At 38.6% G+C, this 19647-nt stretch overlaps 1 protein-coding gene across 8 annotated transcripts in view; it reads left to right on the top strand.

The window, feature by feature from the left end:
* PDLIM5 (PDZ and LIM domain 5) overlaps nt 1-17169 on the top strand; it is a 225187-nt gene extending 208018 nt beyond the window's left edge. For all 8 annotated transcript variants that reach the window (XM_059665230.1, XM_059665221.1, XM_059665212.1 and 5 more), the window contains 4 exons: nt 4382-4562; nt 7448-7568; nt 12428-12543; nt 14078-17169. In XM_059665230.1, the coding sequence (XP_059521213.1) occupies nt 4382-4562; nt 7448-7568; nt 12428-12543; nt 14078-14167 (508 nt within the window). In that variant the 3' untranslated portion in view covers nt 14168-17169. The remainder of the gene's footprint in view (nt 1-4381; nt 4563-7447; nt 7569-12427; nt 12544-14077) is intronic.
* Nucleotides 17170-19647: the final 2478 nt, after the last annotated feature.

Below are 19647 nucleotides of genomic sequence, written 5' to 3'. Positions count from 1 at the left end.
AAAAAATATTTTTAAAAAGTGAATTTGCAATTCTTTTCACCTATTTGTAATCTTTTCTTTTCCTCTGACCTCTTCTCTTAGCTTTCTTCCCTAGCTCTTTATTTTTTTTCTTTTTGGTGTCTCACAGAAGAGAAACAGGGAAAATAGTTTCATGCCATAGTTCTTCTCTCTCAGCCAATCAGTGCTTTAACTCGTTCCCCTCCCTCCCTTCGTCTGTCAACAAGTATTTAGTAAGGGCTCAAGAGGTGCGGAGTATCATAAGAGGTAGCTGAATGCTTAATTCCACTTTGCGGTTATCCAAGCCTGTCATTCCAGTTTACAGATGGAAACCCAGTTCTACCGGAACTAGAAGAACTGCTAGAGTGCTAATCCTGTGTTAATAATGAATTTGTTAAATTAGTCTCTGCTGACACAGAGAAGAGAGTACTTTGTTACAAGCAGAAGATGTTATTGTTTAATCTCTTCATAACTTTAAGGGCATTGATGGAAGATACTCTCAGTGCAGCCAAGGAGTATTAGGTTAGGTCAGTATCTGCACAGAGCGTGCTTGTTTAAGAAAGGAGATTTGGCAGGAGGAAGGGTCATTTTCAACTCACTTTTTAAAGGTGCAGAGGGAGTTTATTGTTAAGATCATTCACTATTCAAATATGATAAAGAAACTAAGGAAGTACCTTAAAATTACCCTTTCAATGGACAATATTATTTATCTACTAGAGGCCTGGTGCAAGAAATTCGTGCACTTATGGGGAGGGGGGCGTCCCTCAGCCCAGCCTGCACCATCTCACAGTCCGGGAGCCCGCTCCTGTGGGGAACGGGCCTAAGTCATCAGTCGGACATCCTTAGCGCTGTGCCGAGGCCAGAGAGACTCCTGCTGCTGCTGCGCTTACTAGCTGTGAGCCTGGCTTCTGGCTGAGCGGCGCTCCCCCTGTGGGAGCACACTGACCACCAGGGGGCAGCTCCTGCATTGAGCATCTGCCCCCTGGTGGTCAGTGAGCATCATAGTGACTGGTCATTCTGCTGTTTGGTCGATTTGCATATTAGCCTTTTATTATATAGGATTTTTTGTAGTGGACTCTAGTCCAGAAAGCTTTAAAAAAAAATGCATGTAATAAAGAAAACCTTCTAAATCGCAAAAGGGATCAAGAGAAGAATAAAAATCTTGAATGGGACTATTAAAAATGAACACTGGACAGTAATTTGACATTGAGATTGGATAAGACCTACAACAATGACACACAGACTTGCTATGGTTAGACTAAATTTGGCTTCAAGCCTTCTAGCAGTCAACAAAAAAGGAGTTAATTTTGCAAATTACTGTACTAGTACAGTGGGATAAATACTTCTTTTACTCAGAAGAAGCAAAACTGTTCTTATTGCAAAAATCTGAAAGGAATTTCTTCATGGAAGCCTGTGAATATGGCCCGGGTGTCCTAACGAAGAACTCTTTGAACAGTAGGAAGAGCAGAGGTGGATTCCATGGAGCTGTATTCTGTAGCAGGTGTCAGTGCAGACGGATGGCATCACACTGAACACTGGCCATTAAAGGAATAATTCTGTGGAATGGTCTCTCTGATTTGCAGGACCCATTTCTCTGATGGACTTGAGTAATCTCAACACATATTTTAGAAAATGGATTTTATTGTTCTTAATCAATTGTTCTTAAATATCTTTTTTTTTTCTAAGATGAACGTTGTTAACTGTTTGGTAACACTGATAGATGTTTTCCAGAAGTAGAACTCTTTATTCCAAGTGCATACCAACCCTTTGCTTTAACAGAACTCAGAGTTTGAGGTTGGTTGACTTCTTTTACAAACTGAGGAGCCTAAGGATCCTGGCCTCATGGGGCCATCCAGGCTTGTGGATGAGCTGAAGATGTACTCTTATATTAAAAAAAAAAAAAATCACCCTGGTAAATTGTTTTGAACTACTTTAATTAATACCCAAACCAATGGCAGCATAAAACCCTGAAATTCTACCATATCTTATGTTACAGTCACAGTACATTAAGCCTGGCAGATTTTTCAGGCATATATAACCAGATACCCACCTGGTGGAAAAGCTTAGGCTTCTTATAAAACTATGTCTAACTTTGAGCACTATGACTTCTTGGTTTATCTTTGAAGGAAAACTACTTGCCAAATATATACTGAAAAAATGAAAGAAGGAAGTTGTTGAGCAGGACTGTTACACCAGTTCAAAATTGAGAGGCCACCTGCCAAAAGTAACATAGTTGGTTACATAGTAGGTGATCTGTGGCCCTTTCCCCCCACTCACCCTCCCCCCCCACACCCCCCCCCCTCCGCCAGGAATTAGTTAACAAAGGCATTCCTTGTTAGTGCTAACAAAACGATAGTACCCTAAAGTTTTTTTAAAAAAACAATAAACGACTAGTCTCAAGTGCTAAGAGAGCTGCATGCACTAGCTTATACAAAATTGCACATTAATAAGAAAAAGGTGAGGGGATTAAGAAGTACAAATTGGTAGCTACAATATAGTCACAGGGATGTAAAATACAGCCTAGGGAATATAGTCAATAATAATATTTTAATAATTATGTATGGTGCGAGGTGCATACTGGAAATATTCAGAGGGGGGATGCTTTGTAAAGTATATGATTGTCCTAATCACTATGTTGTGCACCTGAAACTAATACAAAAAATATTGAATGTAAACTGTAATTGAAAAATAAAAATTTAAGTTCTTTTTTAAAAAAGATACAAGGCAACAAAAAGTGGGGCGAGAAAACAGCCTCTTATTTCCCACAGAACACATTTTAATCATTATCAAGAGCCCTTCTACTTTCTTGACTCTTGCAGAATTAAGTGCTGGTTCTTAGTAAAAACAGTGTATTTGCAAAGAATTCCTAATGGGAGACAGTTACTGTATATCCAGGTTTATATTATTGCCTAACTCAGTGATGGCGAACCTATGACACGCGTGTCAGAGGTGACACACGAACTCATTTTTTTGGTTGATTTTTCTTGGTTAAAATGGCATTTAAATATACAAAATAAATATCAAAAATATAAATCTTTGTTTTACTATGGTTGCAAATATCAAGAAATTGCTATATGTGACACTGCACCAGAGTTAAGTTAGGGTTTTTCAAAATGCTGACACGCCGAGCTCAAAAGGTTCGCCATCACTGGCCTAACTAATAAGGCTAAAACTAAAAACAACAACAGCAACAACAACAACGTGACTTTATGATGCTTATTTCTGTGACTTTCCTATTAACCTGCCCAGAAGGCAGGTATTTGACCTTAATAACAACTACCCCATGGTGGCTCAGTGACGGTAACCGGCGGTGAGGATATCAGAGGCAGAGTCTCCGTTGACTAGAGCAGTATACTCGGAAGCAGGAAATTCAGCTTCTGGCCTTCACTCCATCAGCGATTTTACGGAATTTGTCATATATTTTGAACATTCTGTATCTCAGCTTTCCCATCTGTTAAACTGAGTTCGTAATAACTGCCCTGGACTATCTCACAGGAATGCTGTGCGGACAAATTAGATAAATGTGAAAGTGCCTTGGAGGTAAAGCTGCTCTGTGAATAAAAATTAGTGGATGTAGCTCCTGAAAAGAATGTTGCAGAGGCTGGAATGGTTCATCTCTGCAGGCTTTGTGACTAGATAAGGCTTCATAACGGATTCCTGTCAAGCAAACGGAATCCATCTTATCAGTTCATGACTGTATGGCATTTTGTAGGGGAAAAATCTCTTTACAAACGTTTGTTCCCTTGATATACATGTGCATTGAAAATAAGTCATGTGTCAATTAAATAAAACCTTTCCAAGTAGCTTCAAACCATCTCCGATACAAGTTTACAATTTCTGCAGTCATTTTGGAGGGTGAGGATTTGATGCATTTAATAAAGTTGAGAAATAATATGAAATATGTGTGGGGAAGAGAAATTGACTGGGATGTCTTATCGGGTAGTATTATTCTTAAGACCCTAACATTACCAAATTGAGAATTTCATTTTGCTTATTTTATAGAAATGCCAAACTCTCATCTTTGCCTAAACCACATTTTTTTCTAGTTACTTTATTTTCTATCATAGTTAACATCCTCTTCCTTAATCATAATCATGACACAGACAGACTCACTCATTATAAACAACCTAACTACCAAATCTCTTGAAGATAGAATAAAGGGGCAGGAGTATGGATGGCCTTTCAGTGTTCTTACTCTTTCCCTCTTTTCACATAAATGCACAGAGTTCCTATGAAACTTCACAGCACCCATGCATTGGGTCCTTGAGAAGGAGAGGTGAGCAAGTATTTCATTGTTTAGACATTTGTATAGAAGAGGTCCAATCCAGGCAAACTTGAGAAACTTTGATTTTCTGAGCCAACTTGATCTCTGTACTTCTGGCAGGGGTCCATTCCTAGTGGCCCTGGGGAAATCTTGGCACCCAGAAGAATTTAACTGTGCTCACTGCAAAAATACAATGGCCTACATCGGATTTGTGGAGGAAAAGGGAGCCCTGTATTGTGAGCTGTGCTATGAGAAATTCTTTGCTCCGGAATGTGGTCGATGCCAAAGGAAGATCCTTGGAGTAAGTATTGGAAATCTTTTCATTCTGAGTGAATTTTAAAACAATTTTTGTAATGAACCCTTTCTATCATTTTGACATTTTTTTTCTTCTTGCTGGATACCCTCTCTATTTTCATCACTATTTATTATTGTAAAGCAACACTAAACAGACCTCTGTAGATAGGACTTATGGGGGGTAAGTTGTCTTTGGTTTTGTCTTACTGAGTGCTGGCTTGCCTGGTGAAAGGCTTGTGAGGAAAAGTCATTTACTGTGGGTGTGCTACCTCAACGGGACCCTGTTTGCTCAGGAATGAAGAGGTCGTACAGGACCACACACGTATCAGAGTTCTCAGAACTGACACCTTCACTGTTTTAAATTAAATTCCATGGCTTTTATAAGAACAGCATTTCCTTATTTGTCAGGTTCAAGCACAGGGCACAGATTTCATGAAGTATATAAAACAGGCTTATAAATGATATATTTTTCTTGAATGCATATAATGTTTAAAAATATAACCTCAGTTTTATGAGAGTATAGAAAAATAATAAAACCACACCTTTTTAATTTTTTGAGGGGAAAAAAAGGAGTAATTTAGGTGTCAGGTACATAATGAATAATAATGAATGAATGAATTTCCTACCCTGGAATACCCAGTTTCCAATTACAAAGTAAGAGTCAGGCATTTCCTCTGGGCAACCAGGAGTTGGAATGTTACTTTAGAAGCAGCCAAGTTGCCTGGTCTCATACAAAACTCATACCAGCAACACAAAATTTGTAAATGGAATTGCTGAATTTTGCTATTCTCAATATGAAAATATAGTAATGAAACTCTAAATTCATATCAAGAGAAAAGCGAGCATGAATTATAGAGTAGTATTAGTGTTAGAATATATCTTTAAGTATGCATAAAACTTTGAGGACACTTAGAAATCAATATGCCACATGAAATATTTCTATATTATTAGTTTATACAATATTTTTGGAACAAAAGGATAGAATGATTCAGGCTATACCTTCCCCAATGAAAATTAATTAGTAGAATACATTAATACTGTATTAGTATATAAATCTATTCTAAGGATTCTAGAATAATTAATAAAACAAAGTCAAGTAACAGTCTTAGAACCCAATGATGTTTTAGGAAATGGAAGCTTTACACTCATTTCTTCAGAGGTGGGCCAGCCCTTCACTAAAAGGACAGAGCCTCTGGATTGCGTTTTACTTGTTGGAATGTCACCGAAACCAAAATTCAACTGCCTGCCACTCGAAAGCCAATCTCGCAAGACAAATGCTGGTAAAAGGGAAAGAAGTTTATTCAAGTGCCAATCACCTGAGAAGACGGGGGACTCTGGTTGCAAATCCCATTTCCCCACCTCAGTGAAAGCAGAGGTTTTTATGAGGAGGGAGAGGGCAAGCAGAACAAAGAAATCAAGGGGATTGGGTTGAAAAGTTCTCTACGTGCAGACCAGCACAGTCCATTCCAATGAGGATCTTGAACTGGTCGAGTGATGGTCTGGTGTCATCCAGTTCTGCGTTATCCTGGTTGTGTGGTTGAAGGCCATCAAATCTCCCGGAACTGTGATGACCGAGTCTGTATTTTCTGAAGTTAGTTCCTAGGATTCTTATACAAACATGTTGTTTATCTATAAGCTACATATTAATCAGAGTCAGCATTGACAGAAACAATGTCAAAAGAATGGTGGGGCGGGTTACAATCTCCACTGTTACATGAATACCTACTAAAGAAGGAGTAGTAACCTGTCTCAAGTATACTAGTATAAAGGGAAGGATATACTTGAAGCCTTGGGAAATGATTTGGTTGATTGCATATTTGTTGTACATGTTCATGGCAATCTTTTGGGATCTAAATAACTGTCATTTCTTTCCATTGTCCTTCAATAGTGAACTATGGCATTTTCTATGGCTAATGTATTCTATGTCATTTTCTTTTATTTGCATAATATTTTTATTAAAAGAGAAAATATTTCACTCTATAACAATTAGAAAATACAAACAAATGTAAAGAATGAAATTAAAATGGCATATATTTACCAATCACAGAATTCCTGTTAATCTTAGGATGGATTTTCTTCCAGTTTACTCCTTATAAATATGTCACTTACAAAATAATAACCATACTTTATGTATAGCATCCTCTTTTTGTGATAAATATTATGGAAAGAGTAAATTCCCATGTTAATAACTATTCTTCAAATATGATTTTTTAATGGCTCCATCTCTCTCTCAATCAAAAAACATGATTCCTTGTAAAACCAACTGCCCAAGACTTTTTACTAATTAAAATTTTTGAAACTTGGTATATTTAATCATAGGGCCATTGTTGGCTAGAATCCATGCTTTATGGTTCAAATTTTAGATACTCTTTTGAGTATGCTTCGTACAGTCACAGCTGATTCTCGAAATACTAAACAGGTGTTAAACTGATTGGATTACACTGATTAGGTTATTGTTTTCATAATGCACCAAAGTATAGGTTTGTTTTAGTTTTTAAACGTTTGCCCTTCATCCATGAGATTTTCAAGATCATCTTATGAAACCTTTATAAGTTAATGTTTCCTGACACCCTTTGAGAGAAAGCAGAATGTATTGTAGCAAGCGTTTATGAAATGCTTACTTTATTTACCACTTGTATAATGTTTAACACACCAATCATTCTTTAAGTAAGTTTATTGGCTGTATTTGTGAAAAATGCACAAAAAGTGCATCAGTTGAGATGATTTTCAAGTCTGTGCTTATGTATCTCCTGTTAGGAGGAAAGCTCAAGACAAAGACGTCACTTATATGTCTACTTCGGGTCAGTTTAGAATGGCTATTGGTTTAGCTAGTAGAATAAGTATTTGTATATTGTCATCTTTTTTTCACATCCAGTTATTTTTCTGTAACAGGAAGTCATCAATGCTTTGAAACAAACTTGGCATGTCTCCTGCTTTGTGTGTGTGGCCTGTGGAAAGCCCATTCGTAATAATGTTTTCCACCTGGAGGATGGTGAGCCTTATTGTGAGACGGGTAAGCTTCTGAAGCCATTAGTACCTTAAGTTTTGAATGAAGGTAAAACATTAACTCTCATATTGCTATAAAGTTGGAAGGAAATATTAGGCAAAATAATTTTCCTAATTATTTTAGGAACATTTAATGTTACCCTAAATATATAGCAAAAATCTATATATAATTTTATCCAAATTTATCAAAACAGATATTCCCAACCTAACTAAGAGATGTGAGTATATAAGCATTACTTAAGAGAAAACTATTTTGCTTGAATCTTCAATAACTTACGGTTATAAATTCTAACAAATCATGTAGCTTACAGCCACATCTTCAACTTTAGTAAGTAAATTTTGAATGGTTGTAAGCATGACAAATGTTCAACTTTTGAATATGATACTGATTTCCTCTTTAAGACAATTACCTTGACAATAAGTTGGAAGTCCTTTGTTACTTTTACTGAATGGGAGGGTAATCCTGGCTTGGATTACTCCCTTGATAAAGTTATTTTTAATAAACTAGGCTCTAAGGACCAATCTACTAACTGTGGACACTTCCTTTTCCTTCCCAAAGGCTGTAAGTGGGCGTTCATAATGCTCATTATTAGCATTACCCTTACCTAGATATTACTACTACATAGACATGTTTTTCAAAAATAAAATATTTTTCCTTTATCATGCCTTCACTCACTATACTGCATTCCCACTATGGAGTTTTATTGTTGTTCTACCTTGAATATCAAAGTGGTGCTAGTAGAACTTGACTCCACAGAGTGAAGTTAAAGGAGCAGTCAGCTTCTCATTTGAGGCTGGTCAACACCACTGCCTCCATTTCTGCTCACTCAATGTCCTCTTGTTTTCACCTTTCTCTTAGTTTTCTAGTGAGGATCAATCTCGATCTATGTCAGACCAGAAGCCCTGGGAAATTCCAGTGAACTACCTACCTCATGAGCTTTTGGGGGACAGGTTTGGCTATAAGCTGTCTGCCCCTGCTTCTACCAGAATATTTCACATTTTGTAATGCCACTTAATTCTTCTGAAGAAAGAGCTGTTTATTTGTTTGTTTTAAAAGCTTTGCAAGACATTTTGACTGTCAGGTAATTCCTATCTAGTCAAAACATATATAAACCTAGCCTTAATATAATATTTAATGTAGTCTAAGAAGTCATATTTTTAAAACCTTGAAATTGCTTGCAGGAAGGGAAAAACATTATTGAAGTCTTATTTAAATGTCACTTCTAATCATCTTGGTCTATTTTTTTTCTTTTTCTTTAACCTCCCAGACTTAACCCAGTCCACTATTCCAACACCTAGGAGCCATCTGGGATTCAGCTCTTCCCGGTCTTCTCCCTATGTCCAATTTAATTAGCAAATTCTAACATATACCCCCAATCTGTATACTGAATTCATTCCTTTCTCTTCATCTCAGCCATCACACTAAATCCAACTCACGCTCGCCCTTTGCCTGGGCATTGGAATTGCCAACTAAATGGTATATCTTCTGTTCCCCAGTCCTCAAATAGCAGTTACTGTAACATTTGTTTAAATGTGAATCCGATAGTGCTTAATACCTTCGTGGCTTCCGTTAGAGTAAAAACTATATTCCTTCCCAGGGCTGGCTTTGCCAGCCTTACTCCTGCCACCTTCTTTCCAGTCACTGGCTTCTAGCCTCCAGCCATACCTGCCCTTGTGTTGCTTCTGAGCATGTTAAGGCCCTTCCCACCTCAGAGCTTTTGTATTGCTCTTTCTTCTAACTGGATGTTCTTCCCCAGCTTTTCTCTGGTGGTGCCTCCTTCCCTTTTCAAGTTTCAACATAACTCTTACCTCCTCAGAGAGCCTTCTCTAACCCACCTATAATGTTATATTATATCACAGTTATTTTTTATCCCTCAGTTATTTTATATCACATCACCATTTTCTTTTCCTAGGTGGTACTTTTTAGAATCTGAAATTATTTGTTATTTATTTTAAAAATACAATAAGTTAGGACATTCTGCTCCCAAGGAGAATATAAGCCCCATGCAGAAAGCAATCACACCTGTCTTCTTCACCACCATACCCCTGACCAGAGCCTAGAACAGTGCCTGGCACACAGTAGAACTCTGTGACTGTGTTGAACAAATAGTGCTAAGGAATATTGAAGATTGCTAAGAAAGGTGAATCAAGTTGCACAAGATAGCCTACATCCTCTTCCAACCCAGATTGGATTAAGAACATCAAAGACCAAAAAGTGAACCATGAGTAAACACATGTATAAATGAAAATTAAAATGCTAATAAATGCTAATCCTATATAATAAAAGCCTAAATGCAAGTTGTCCCCTTGACTGGGAGTTCAAACAGGGGTTGGGGCTGGCTGGCCAACCACAGGAAGGGAGGCCCTGGGGGTTGGAAGGCAGCTGTGGGAAGGGAGGTCCCGGCCGGCAGCCACTAGGGATCCTACCCGTGCATGATTTTCGTGCACTAAGCCTCTAGTCCTATCTAATAAAAGAGAAACATGGTAATTGGTGTACGACCGCTACCCTTCCCATGGGCTAATCAGCGAGATATGCAAATTAACTGCCAGCCAAGATGGCGGCCAGCAGCCAGGCAGCTTGAAACTAACATGAGGCTTGCTTGCTTCAGTGATGGAGGACTCCAACGTTTCCCCGCCTGCTTTGCCGGCCTCTGAGCCTGCAGTTTAAAAAACATTGTAACGAATATAGAAGCTAAACAAAACCCCAGAAACCTGCTTTCAGCAAGGCCGGGATCTTAGAGCTAGAGTTATACAGTGTTTCGATTATAGAACCGAAACAAACCAGATACCTTCTTTCAGCAGCAGAAGCCTCAGAGCTGGAGCCAGAGCTAAAGCTGGCCCAGAATTAAAAAAGAAAAAGAAAAAAAGGAGCAGTTGGGAGCTTCAGTCGGCCTGAAAACAGCCCTCAGCCCCTCACCCAGACTGGCCAGACACCCCAGTGGAGACCCCCACCCTGAAGGGTGTGTGACCAGCTGCAAACAGCCATCATCCCCTCACCCAGGCTGGCCAGGCACCCCAGTGGGGACCCCCACCCTGATCCAGGACACCCTTCAGGGCAAACCAGCCGGCCCCCACCCGTGCACCAGGCCTCTATCCTATATAGTAAAAGGGTAATATGCCTCCCAGCACTGGGATCAGCGGAGCCGAGAGGCCTCCCGGCACCGGGATCAGCGTGACAGAGGGCAGCGCCCAAACCCCCTGATCGCCCTGCGGCTCTGTGTGTGACAGGGGGCGGGGCCACAACCTCCCTATCTGCCCTGCTCTGTTCGTGACAGGGGAAGGCGCCCCAACCCCCTGATCAGCCCTGCTCTGTGCCTGATAGGGGGGAGCTCCCCAAGCCCCTGATCGCCCTGCGGCTGTGTGTGTGACAGGGTGCAGCGCCCCAACCCCCTGATCGGCCCTGCTCTGTGTGTGACAGGGTGTGGCACCCCAAGCCCCCCCCCCCTCTTCCCCCCCCCTCCGCCCCCGCACAGGCCCTGCTCTGTGTGTGACGGGGTAGAGCCATAACCACCCCATCGGCCCTGCCCTGAGTGTGACAGGGTGCGGCACCCCAACCCCCTGATCCGCCCTGCTCTGTGTGTGACAGGGGGCGGTACCCCAAATCCCCTATCAGCCCTACTCTGTGAGTGACAGGTGGGAGCTCCCCAACCCCCTGATCGGCCCTGCTCTGTGCGTGACAGGGGGAGCTCCCCAACCCCCTGATGGGCCCTGCTCTGTGCGAGACAGCGGGGAGCTCCCCAACCCTCTGATTGACCCTGCTCTGTATGTGACAGGGTACGGATCCCTAACCGCCCTAATGGGCCCTGCTCTGTGAGTGACAGGGGGCAGCGCCCCAACCCCCTGATTGGTCCTGCTCTGTGCATGACAGGGGGTGGCGCCGCAACCTCCCCATCGACCCTGCCTTGAGTGTGACGGGGCGGTGCCCCAACCCCCCAATCGGCCCTACCCTGAGCGTGACTGAGGGTGGCATCGCAACCTCCGGATCCACCCTGCTCTGTGCATGACAGGGGCGGCGCCCCAACTCCCCAATCGGCCCTGCTCTGAGCCCGACCAGGGGCTGCACCTAGGGATTGGGCCTGCCCTCTGCCACCTGGGTGCAGGCCTAAGCCAGCAGTTCATTATCTCCTGAGGGGTCCCAGACTGTGAGATGGCACAGGCCGGGCTGAGCGACCCCCCATTCCCCCCGAGTGCACAAAGTTTTGTGCACCGGGCCTCTAGTTTAGTAATAATGAAGAAACATCTTGTCAAAACTGCTTTCTTCAGGAGGAAGTCCTCTTAATATTTTATAACTATAACCTCTGTCAAGTAAATGGTGTTCTCTAGCTAATGAATTTAAGCATGATGTCATAAAATTGAAAGGAAAATCTAGCAAAAAAAAAACTTTAGTGGCTAATATTGTAATGTAGTCCAGCTAGAAACTCAGTTGTGGCATTTATTCATGGAAGTCTCCTGTGACTTTTTTTCCTTCCTTACCAAGTCAGATATACTATAAAATTTGTTAATACCAGATATTTCTTCTTGATTTAAGTTCATTAGTCTTATTATTGCTAGTTATTAGAAGTTCTGTTGTATTATCTTGAGATAGCCATGTCTAGTGATAACTTATGTGTTCTTTTTTATACATATTTGGGCATTGAAATAGTTGGAGAGAAATGAAAGATATTACATGGAAAAATAGAATAAAGGATGTTAAGTTGTATAAATAATGTTTACGAAGTGTATCTCAAGCAAATATGCCATCTGAAAGTTTTCCAGTTACTAGTGACTTTATCTTCATTATCTCATTCAATTCAAATTTTGCTGCTTTCTAGGAACTGTCATTCTACAGCTGTCATATTAAATTATGTCTCCTCCTCCCCCATACAGATTATTATGCCCTCTTTGGTACTATCTGCCATGGATGTGAATTTCCCATAGAAGCCGGCGACATGTTCCTGGAAGCCCTGGGCTATACCTGGCATGACACTTGCTTTGTGTGCTCAGTAAGTGACCTCATTTCCACAATAAAGGAGCACAGTATGGCCAATCAAGCATAAACACTAACTGGAAATAACAGTGATTGTATCTTCTAATCCTTCAAACCTAAAAATATTTTTACAGTGATTTTGAAAGTTGTTTATTAAAATTTTTTGGCACTTTTAAAAATTATTTGGCATAGAATAAGATGCTTACCCATTAGAGAAAATTCTATTTTTAATACATTTTTGTTTATAAGGAGAAGCTATATGTTTTTTAAAACAGTTATAAGTTCCTTACTTAAAAAACCAACCTCTTAATGGAGTCTTTTTAGTAATTTTTGGAAACACAGGTACTTCTTAAAATAGAAATAAATAATTATAAAAAATGTATTGAATTAACATTGGCAGTAAAGTATATGGTGATTTTTTTTCCTTAGCAATAGTCCATGAATATTTTTTGAGACTACAATAAACATGTAGTAATATGTTTACCTATTGCATTTGATATTTTAATATTTTTTATTTTATTTTTTGAGCATAGTTCAGAGATTAACATTAACGTAAGGTATATTTTTGAAATTTAGCAAGTAAATATCAATACTTTATTCAGATGTTTGATTTTTTAAAATTAGTTTTAATATATCTAATAGCTTTTATTACCAGTTGTGAAGGGAGAAAAGTCATGTTAATTGAAGTCAAATGATTATTTCAAATGTTACCATTGAACTCTCTAGTTTACCTCGTTTGTCTCTTAGATATTATAAAATTTATTTAAAGAACAACTTTTAGCCTGGCAGATGTGGTTCAGTGGTTGAGCATCAACCCATGAACCAGGAAGTCATGCTCGTCCTGGTCAGGGCACATGCCCAGGTTATGGGCTTGATCACCAATAGGGGACGTACAGGAGGCTGCAAATCAATGATTCTCTCCCACTCCCTCTTTCTGAAATCAGTAAAAACATATTTAAAAAAAATTAATGAAAACTTTTAGCAGATTTGTCTTCATGAGCATTGTAATTAACAAAGGCATTAGGAAAGACAAGACATAAGTGGATAGTTAACTGACTGCATAATCATCCAGCAATGAGACGTTGACCAGGGTTTTCACTATAAAAAAACAAAGGAATGTGTTAAAAAGAACTCTCAAGTATTCTATGCCTGTGTGTTTGGGGGCTTGGGAATGTTTGGTAAAACAATTGTGTTTTCTGTTTGAATGCTTTGGTTCTCTACAACAGGAGGCAGATTAAAAGCATTGATTAGAATTTGGGAAGAGGAATTATATTTAGTGTGACCTCTTTAGGTGTTAGTTTTTCTTTAGGACCAATTGCTTCACCCCCAATAAAGAGAAATAATGATAAATAAATAAATTAAAACGCATTTCAGAAAAAGTCATTCTTCATTATTCTTGAAAGATTACATGAAATATAGTCATTGTGAATGTCAGAATGTCTAACAACCAACTAAAGTGCTTTTACTAACTATTGAGTGAAAAATCACTTTCTTCTTCATGCACACTTGATAAAATATTGATATTCTCTTATATAATGCTTCCCCCCCAGGTATGCTGTGAAAGTTTGGAAGGTCAGACCTTTTTCTCCAAGAAGGACAAGCCACTTTGCAAGAAACATGCTCATTCTGTGAATTTTTGAAAGTCGACAGTTCAGGAGAAGAGAAAGAAATTTGAAGAGAAAGAGAAGAATTAAAATTACCAATTAATTTTTAGATTTAATATTTATATGTGTTTTTGAAAAATAATAGTAACCCTGAAGGGATAAATTCCAGCTTTAAAAACCAAATCTATGAGGAAATATTTGGCTTCGTAATGTAAGGAGACAGTTTGACATTTGTTATTACTTTTTCCTTGTATTTTCGGCCCATAAAGTAACTTTTATAAAAACCAATTTCCTGGTTGACTATTAAATTCATCTTAGAATAAATTAGCGAAGAATTGAATTTTAGAATAAAAACTACAACTTCTATGCTGAAATAATTATGCTTTCTTTTCTTCTTAGGTAGTTAAAAGTAAATCTGTAAAAGGCAATAAAAATGCCTTATACTTTATCAATAAGCAAAACATTATATTTTTTAAAAACTAGTGTTCATCTTTATAACAGTAAATAGGAGTTTAAACAGAATTTTATCAGTAGTAGTAGATGTCCCTTTTTAAAAACTATGTGCATTTTTTAATTTTACATTTGATCATTCCAGTAGGAAAGGTCAATGAGATTTTGATCAAATGTGTCATGCCAATAAGAGATGCCACCATACAAAGTATAAGTCTCAAATTTTTGCCTTTTATTAAAAATATGACCATTTTTATTCATTGCTTTATTACTTATAGTAGTCAAACTCTTTTTTTCTCTCTTCCTTCAGGCTCTGGTAAAGAGCTAATTGAGTAACTTAGTGGACTATGAGAGTTTTCTCTCTCTTAAAGAGAATGAATAGAAAGAATGCAATTGGGAATTATGGTATACTCCCCTCCCAAAATTACCCCTTTTTTGACAATGAATTAGTTTTAGAGTTGTACTACTGACTGATGAAGGTTTGAGAACTCTCTTTGCAGAATAATTTTTTTCTTGAATTCTCTATTAGAAAAATAAAAGATTGGTTTGAGCATGTGATAAAATCTAGATTGTTTTTTTATTTTGATGGTTCTCTTTCAATAATAAATGAACCACTTCCAGATGTGATCACAAAGTTTGAAAACTTTTATGCACAGAGATTTGGTGGTAGAGAGGAACATGGGTAATTATTCAGACTGGCCCATTATTTGTTTTCTTCATTTGGGGAAAAAACATATGTAGATCCCATATGAAGACAGAGAAACAACCGTGGAAAAATAAGAAAAGAAATTACAGCGTTTGATAGTTTTTCTCTTTGTTTCCAGAATGGATGAAAGCTCACTAAGTTATAATTTAATTTGTTTGGAGCAAGGTGATTTTAAATTTGAGATTGAGCCTCAAGTCCTTCCTCCCCTATCACTTACTAATGACTTCACTTCCATTGTGTGCATGTTTGTTTTAGAGGGGAGTTTTAGGCTACAATATTTGTTTAACCTCCCTAAGAACTTTTTAAGGCATCTGTCCTGAAAGCTGTTAATTTATGGTTTAGCAGATTTAAATTATATGCAGATAATTATTAACTGGGGATAAAAGAATGAGAAGAGTGACACAAAATGGCAAACAGAACGCTTCACCAGTAGCAACCCCAAACCATCTCCTCACCTTGCATCTCGTAGGGAAGCAGGAAGTTTGTGTGTGTGTTTTTTAAGCGCTGGAACTGAATTGTGTATTATTTCTTGTTGCTGCTGAAACAACCTATAGAAGACATACTGGCTAATATGCATTGTCATATCTTAATGCCAGTCTTTTGCTTTACACACTATAAAGTAGTTGGTGGTTTTGTTGTGTGGTAGAAATTTCTTTTTGTTATTTAGTTTTGCCTTTATAGATTCTATGCCAAGATAGTATTTGATAAGTTAATGGCATTTGGATATCTCCTTCAAAAAATTATATTTGACCTGGATTGCTTATAAAATGACCTTACATTAATATATCATTTTTATTATACTTTTCTTTCTGCATGTTATTCATAGAGCATAATGTTGCATTTCTCTAAATTTTATTCCTAAGAGTGTATAACAGTACTTCCTAATTTATCATCATCATTGTGCTTTGTCCTTCTCTTCTGTCAGTTCCTAAAACAGTTAACCCTATGAAATAAATACTGATTGTAATCCAGAAGGATCTCTGTTTTCCAGTGGGGAATGCCATATTTAACACCCCAGCGTTAATATCTTAATAACTCAGGCAGAGCACTTTATTATTCTGGTGAGCTCCCTGAATATTTATTTTTCTGATTATAAATGTTCCATGTTAGTAGCATTTTTAAATTATTACCTCTTTATTGTAGAGCATTTACTTTTAATCTCTCTAGATGTATATTTTGGAAATCTGTACTTAGGACAATACAGATTAAATTCATACTACCTGTCTTTAAAACATCCCCTATTTGGACTTCCCAGTTTGAATAACAAGGACGGAACGTTGCCCCTGAAGGAGCAGCCTAGAAAGAATCCCTTGTGCTTATAGCAGCTCACATCTTCCTAGTGATTCAGGTTACATTTAGAGTCTAAAGCTAAAACCTAACTTGATCAGGATTAAGACAGAAAAAAGAGTTTAAATCTTCAAAATGTCAGTCCAGCATTATGTCTAAAAAATACCTACAACAAAAATGTTTTTGTAGTACCATTTTCAAGGGGCACTATATTCGGGTCACTTTTATAGAAAATCCTGCCTTCCTGTCCCTGGTAGTGGCACGTTAACCTGCCGGTGATGTTTGCAGTCTAGCTGTCAGGCAGGGCGGGGGACACGCTGAGTAATTATACGCACATCCAAAGTGGCTTCCATTTGTCACTCTTCATCCCCCAGATATTTTAAGGTTTTGGGTTTGGATTCTCAATGTATCATTTGCCTTATCTATTAATCTCTATTTTCTGTTTCTTTACATTTTTAAGTTTATATACTAGTATATGTCTGTGCTGTTTTGCTTTTGGATGTATTTTCTAATTAAAAATCACATGAGAAATTAATCAGTATATTAATACCTTAATGAGCACATAACAAATAAATGGCTGCAATGATGTAGACAACCTCTCCTGGTCTTTCTTTTGGGGTGGCAAGTAGTTTCTATTACGTTATCATGAGGAAAAATCATGTTCAAAGGACAGGAAGAGATGTAAAAATTCTCAGGAGAATCCCCTTATGACATTTGCTTATCAAATTTCCCAGAAACAAACATTTGAAAATATTGTCACATTTATTTTACTTTAACCCTTTTTTAAAAAAAAATAAAAATATTTTTATAGATTTCAGAGAGGACAGAAGAGGGAGAGAGAAAGAGAAACATCAATGATGAGAATCATTGATCAGCTGCCCCCTACTGGGGATCAAGCCTGAAACCCAGCATGTGCCCTGATTGGGAATCGAGCTGTGACCTCCTGGTTTATAGGTCTATGCTCAATCACTGAGCAACACTGGCCGGACACTTCAACCTTTTTTACGCTCTGCATGTAACACATATACACAAATATTTGTGAACTTATTGTTAAATAAGCTCTTTGTCCTTTAAAAAATGTTTATTACTGAAATTATTTATTGGAGCAACATGTCCTATCAAGCATTCTGTTGTATCATATATCACATTCAAACAACATAAGTCCACATTTTCACATTTCTCATTGACTAGGGTCCTTTACTTCATGCCTAACTCATCCCGCTCTCACTAGCTAACTTTTCTATCACTAGATAGGCTCACCTACTCCTCATTTGTTCATTGATTTGAGTAAGAATTTTTCCCCCAACTGTGTAAAGTTAAGAGGAATGTTTCTGTCGCAGGCTGTATATTGGGAATAAAAGACAAATTCAAGTCTATTTGCTCACAGTATATTAAACTCCAGAAGCCAAACTTATAAGGGCATCAAGTCTGCATCTGACATTTTAATAGCTGCTGTTTGGTTTCTATCAATCACGTCATTGCACATTAAAATGCACCGACAAAATAAGAGATCTGTCATTCCTTCGTTAAGAAACAGTAATCCAGTACAAGATTTATAGGCTTAAGACTCAACAGTGTGTGTTCACAATAAATCCCCATTCAGTGCTCAAACCAGAACAAGCCTGCCTGTCGTTCAATGTTTGCTGGTCAAATGTCCCCAATATAAGATTATCAAAGGCTTTCTTACAGAACTACATATAAAATCCCTTTTGCCTGCAAAAGCTTAATTTAGGTTGGCGGTTTCCCTTTTTGAGTAGTCTCAGACAAGATCTTGGTTATATCAGAAACACATAGGTACTGATGTATTATTAGCGGGCCTGGTGTTAATTAGGGAGAATTACCAGAAATAGTTTGCTTTGTGGGAATTTATTACAGAATCACACTTGACTGATGGCAGAATAGGAGTTGCTGAGAGAGAGCAGCTCCCACTCATAACCGCTAATTAATAGGGTGCCAAAATTCCGCAGAGGAGGTTTCATCCCGAGTGTGGGAGCCTCGCGGGGAAAATGGTTCCTTTGCACTATTTAAAATTTAAAAGAGGAAAGGGGCTAGGACACATGGCTACCCAACAGGACTCCCAGACTGATACCGTTCTGTGGTGTTCTTATGAATGAGAGCATTGAACTCAGGAAGCACCAAGCCCAGAAGTTTGTGAAAGCACCCGATTCCCCCCAAAAGTCAGTAGTGGGCTGTGTAGTGATCATACCCGGGAGATATGCGTAGTATTTTGAATGTGGCAAGTGTCCGATTCGCTCAACTCTTTGTTTTGTGAAGAGAATTCAAAACACGCCATTTGTCTGCGTGTTGTATTTCTGAAGTTTGACTCTTTAGTCCATGAGTTACTAGTAGATGCTGCCCGAGTAGGTGGCAAGGTCACAGCAATGCTTAAAGGGAAAGGTGTGGCTTCCACACCCTGGTGTTTGGGGGGGTGGGGGGGGGGGAGCAAGGTGTGTTTAGTGATTGGCACCAATGGTAGAGCACTGGGGGGAGCCCTAGTAAATGAGTTTGCCAAGAAGGCAATTTCCCCCCTGTGTGTGTAACTGTGTGTGATCACATACAATAAAGCTGGGAGCTGGTGCTTAGCATAGAAGAATAAGAATAAAACATTTCCTTGTCAGAAAACCACTGATCACTGACCGCAGGGAGAAAAGCAAAACAACTTAGCATTCACGGAGAGTATGGTTTTTCAATTTCTCTTCAGGCAAATATAGTTCCCAAGGAAAATGACTTCTGTGCCAGGTCCCTGAACCGATTGACATGGTCTCTAATGCATCCAGTGTTACAAGGGACAAGGTTTCTGTTGAATAACTGGGTTCCCAATGAGTTTTTCATCATCAGGCTCTCAATTGTCACATTTGCTCTCTAGTCCAAATACACTTAGGTTTGTTTTTTCTCCTTTTTTGCTCTTGCTTGTAAAGCACACACAGCTGGTGCTGTTCTAAGCACTTACTCAAAAATGCCATTGTTTAAAGTGTTTCAGTAGACGATAATGTCCTCAGAGGTGTCTTGATTTTTTTTTCTAGTGTATCACTGATGTGGCAAACTGTTCCCTTGGTAAATAAGACAGTAAATT

The sequence above is a fragment of the Myotis daubentonii genome, chromosome 1 (assembly GCF_963259705.1).
Source record: "Myotis daubentonii chromosome 1, mMyoDau2.1, whole genome shotgun sequence".
Lineage (NCBI taxonomy): Eukaryota > Metazoa > Chordata > Mammalia > Chiroptera > Vespertilionidae > Myotis > Myotis daubentonii.
This window is presented reverse-complemented; position numbering and strand designations above follow the sequence as displayed.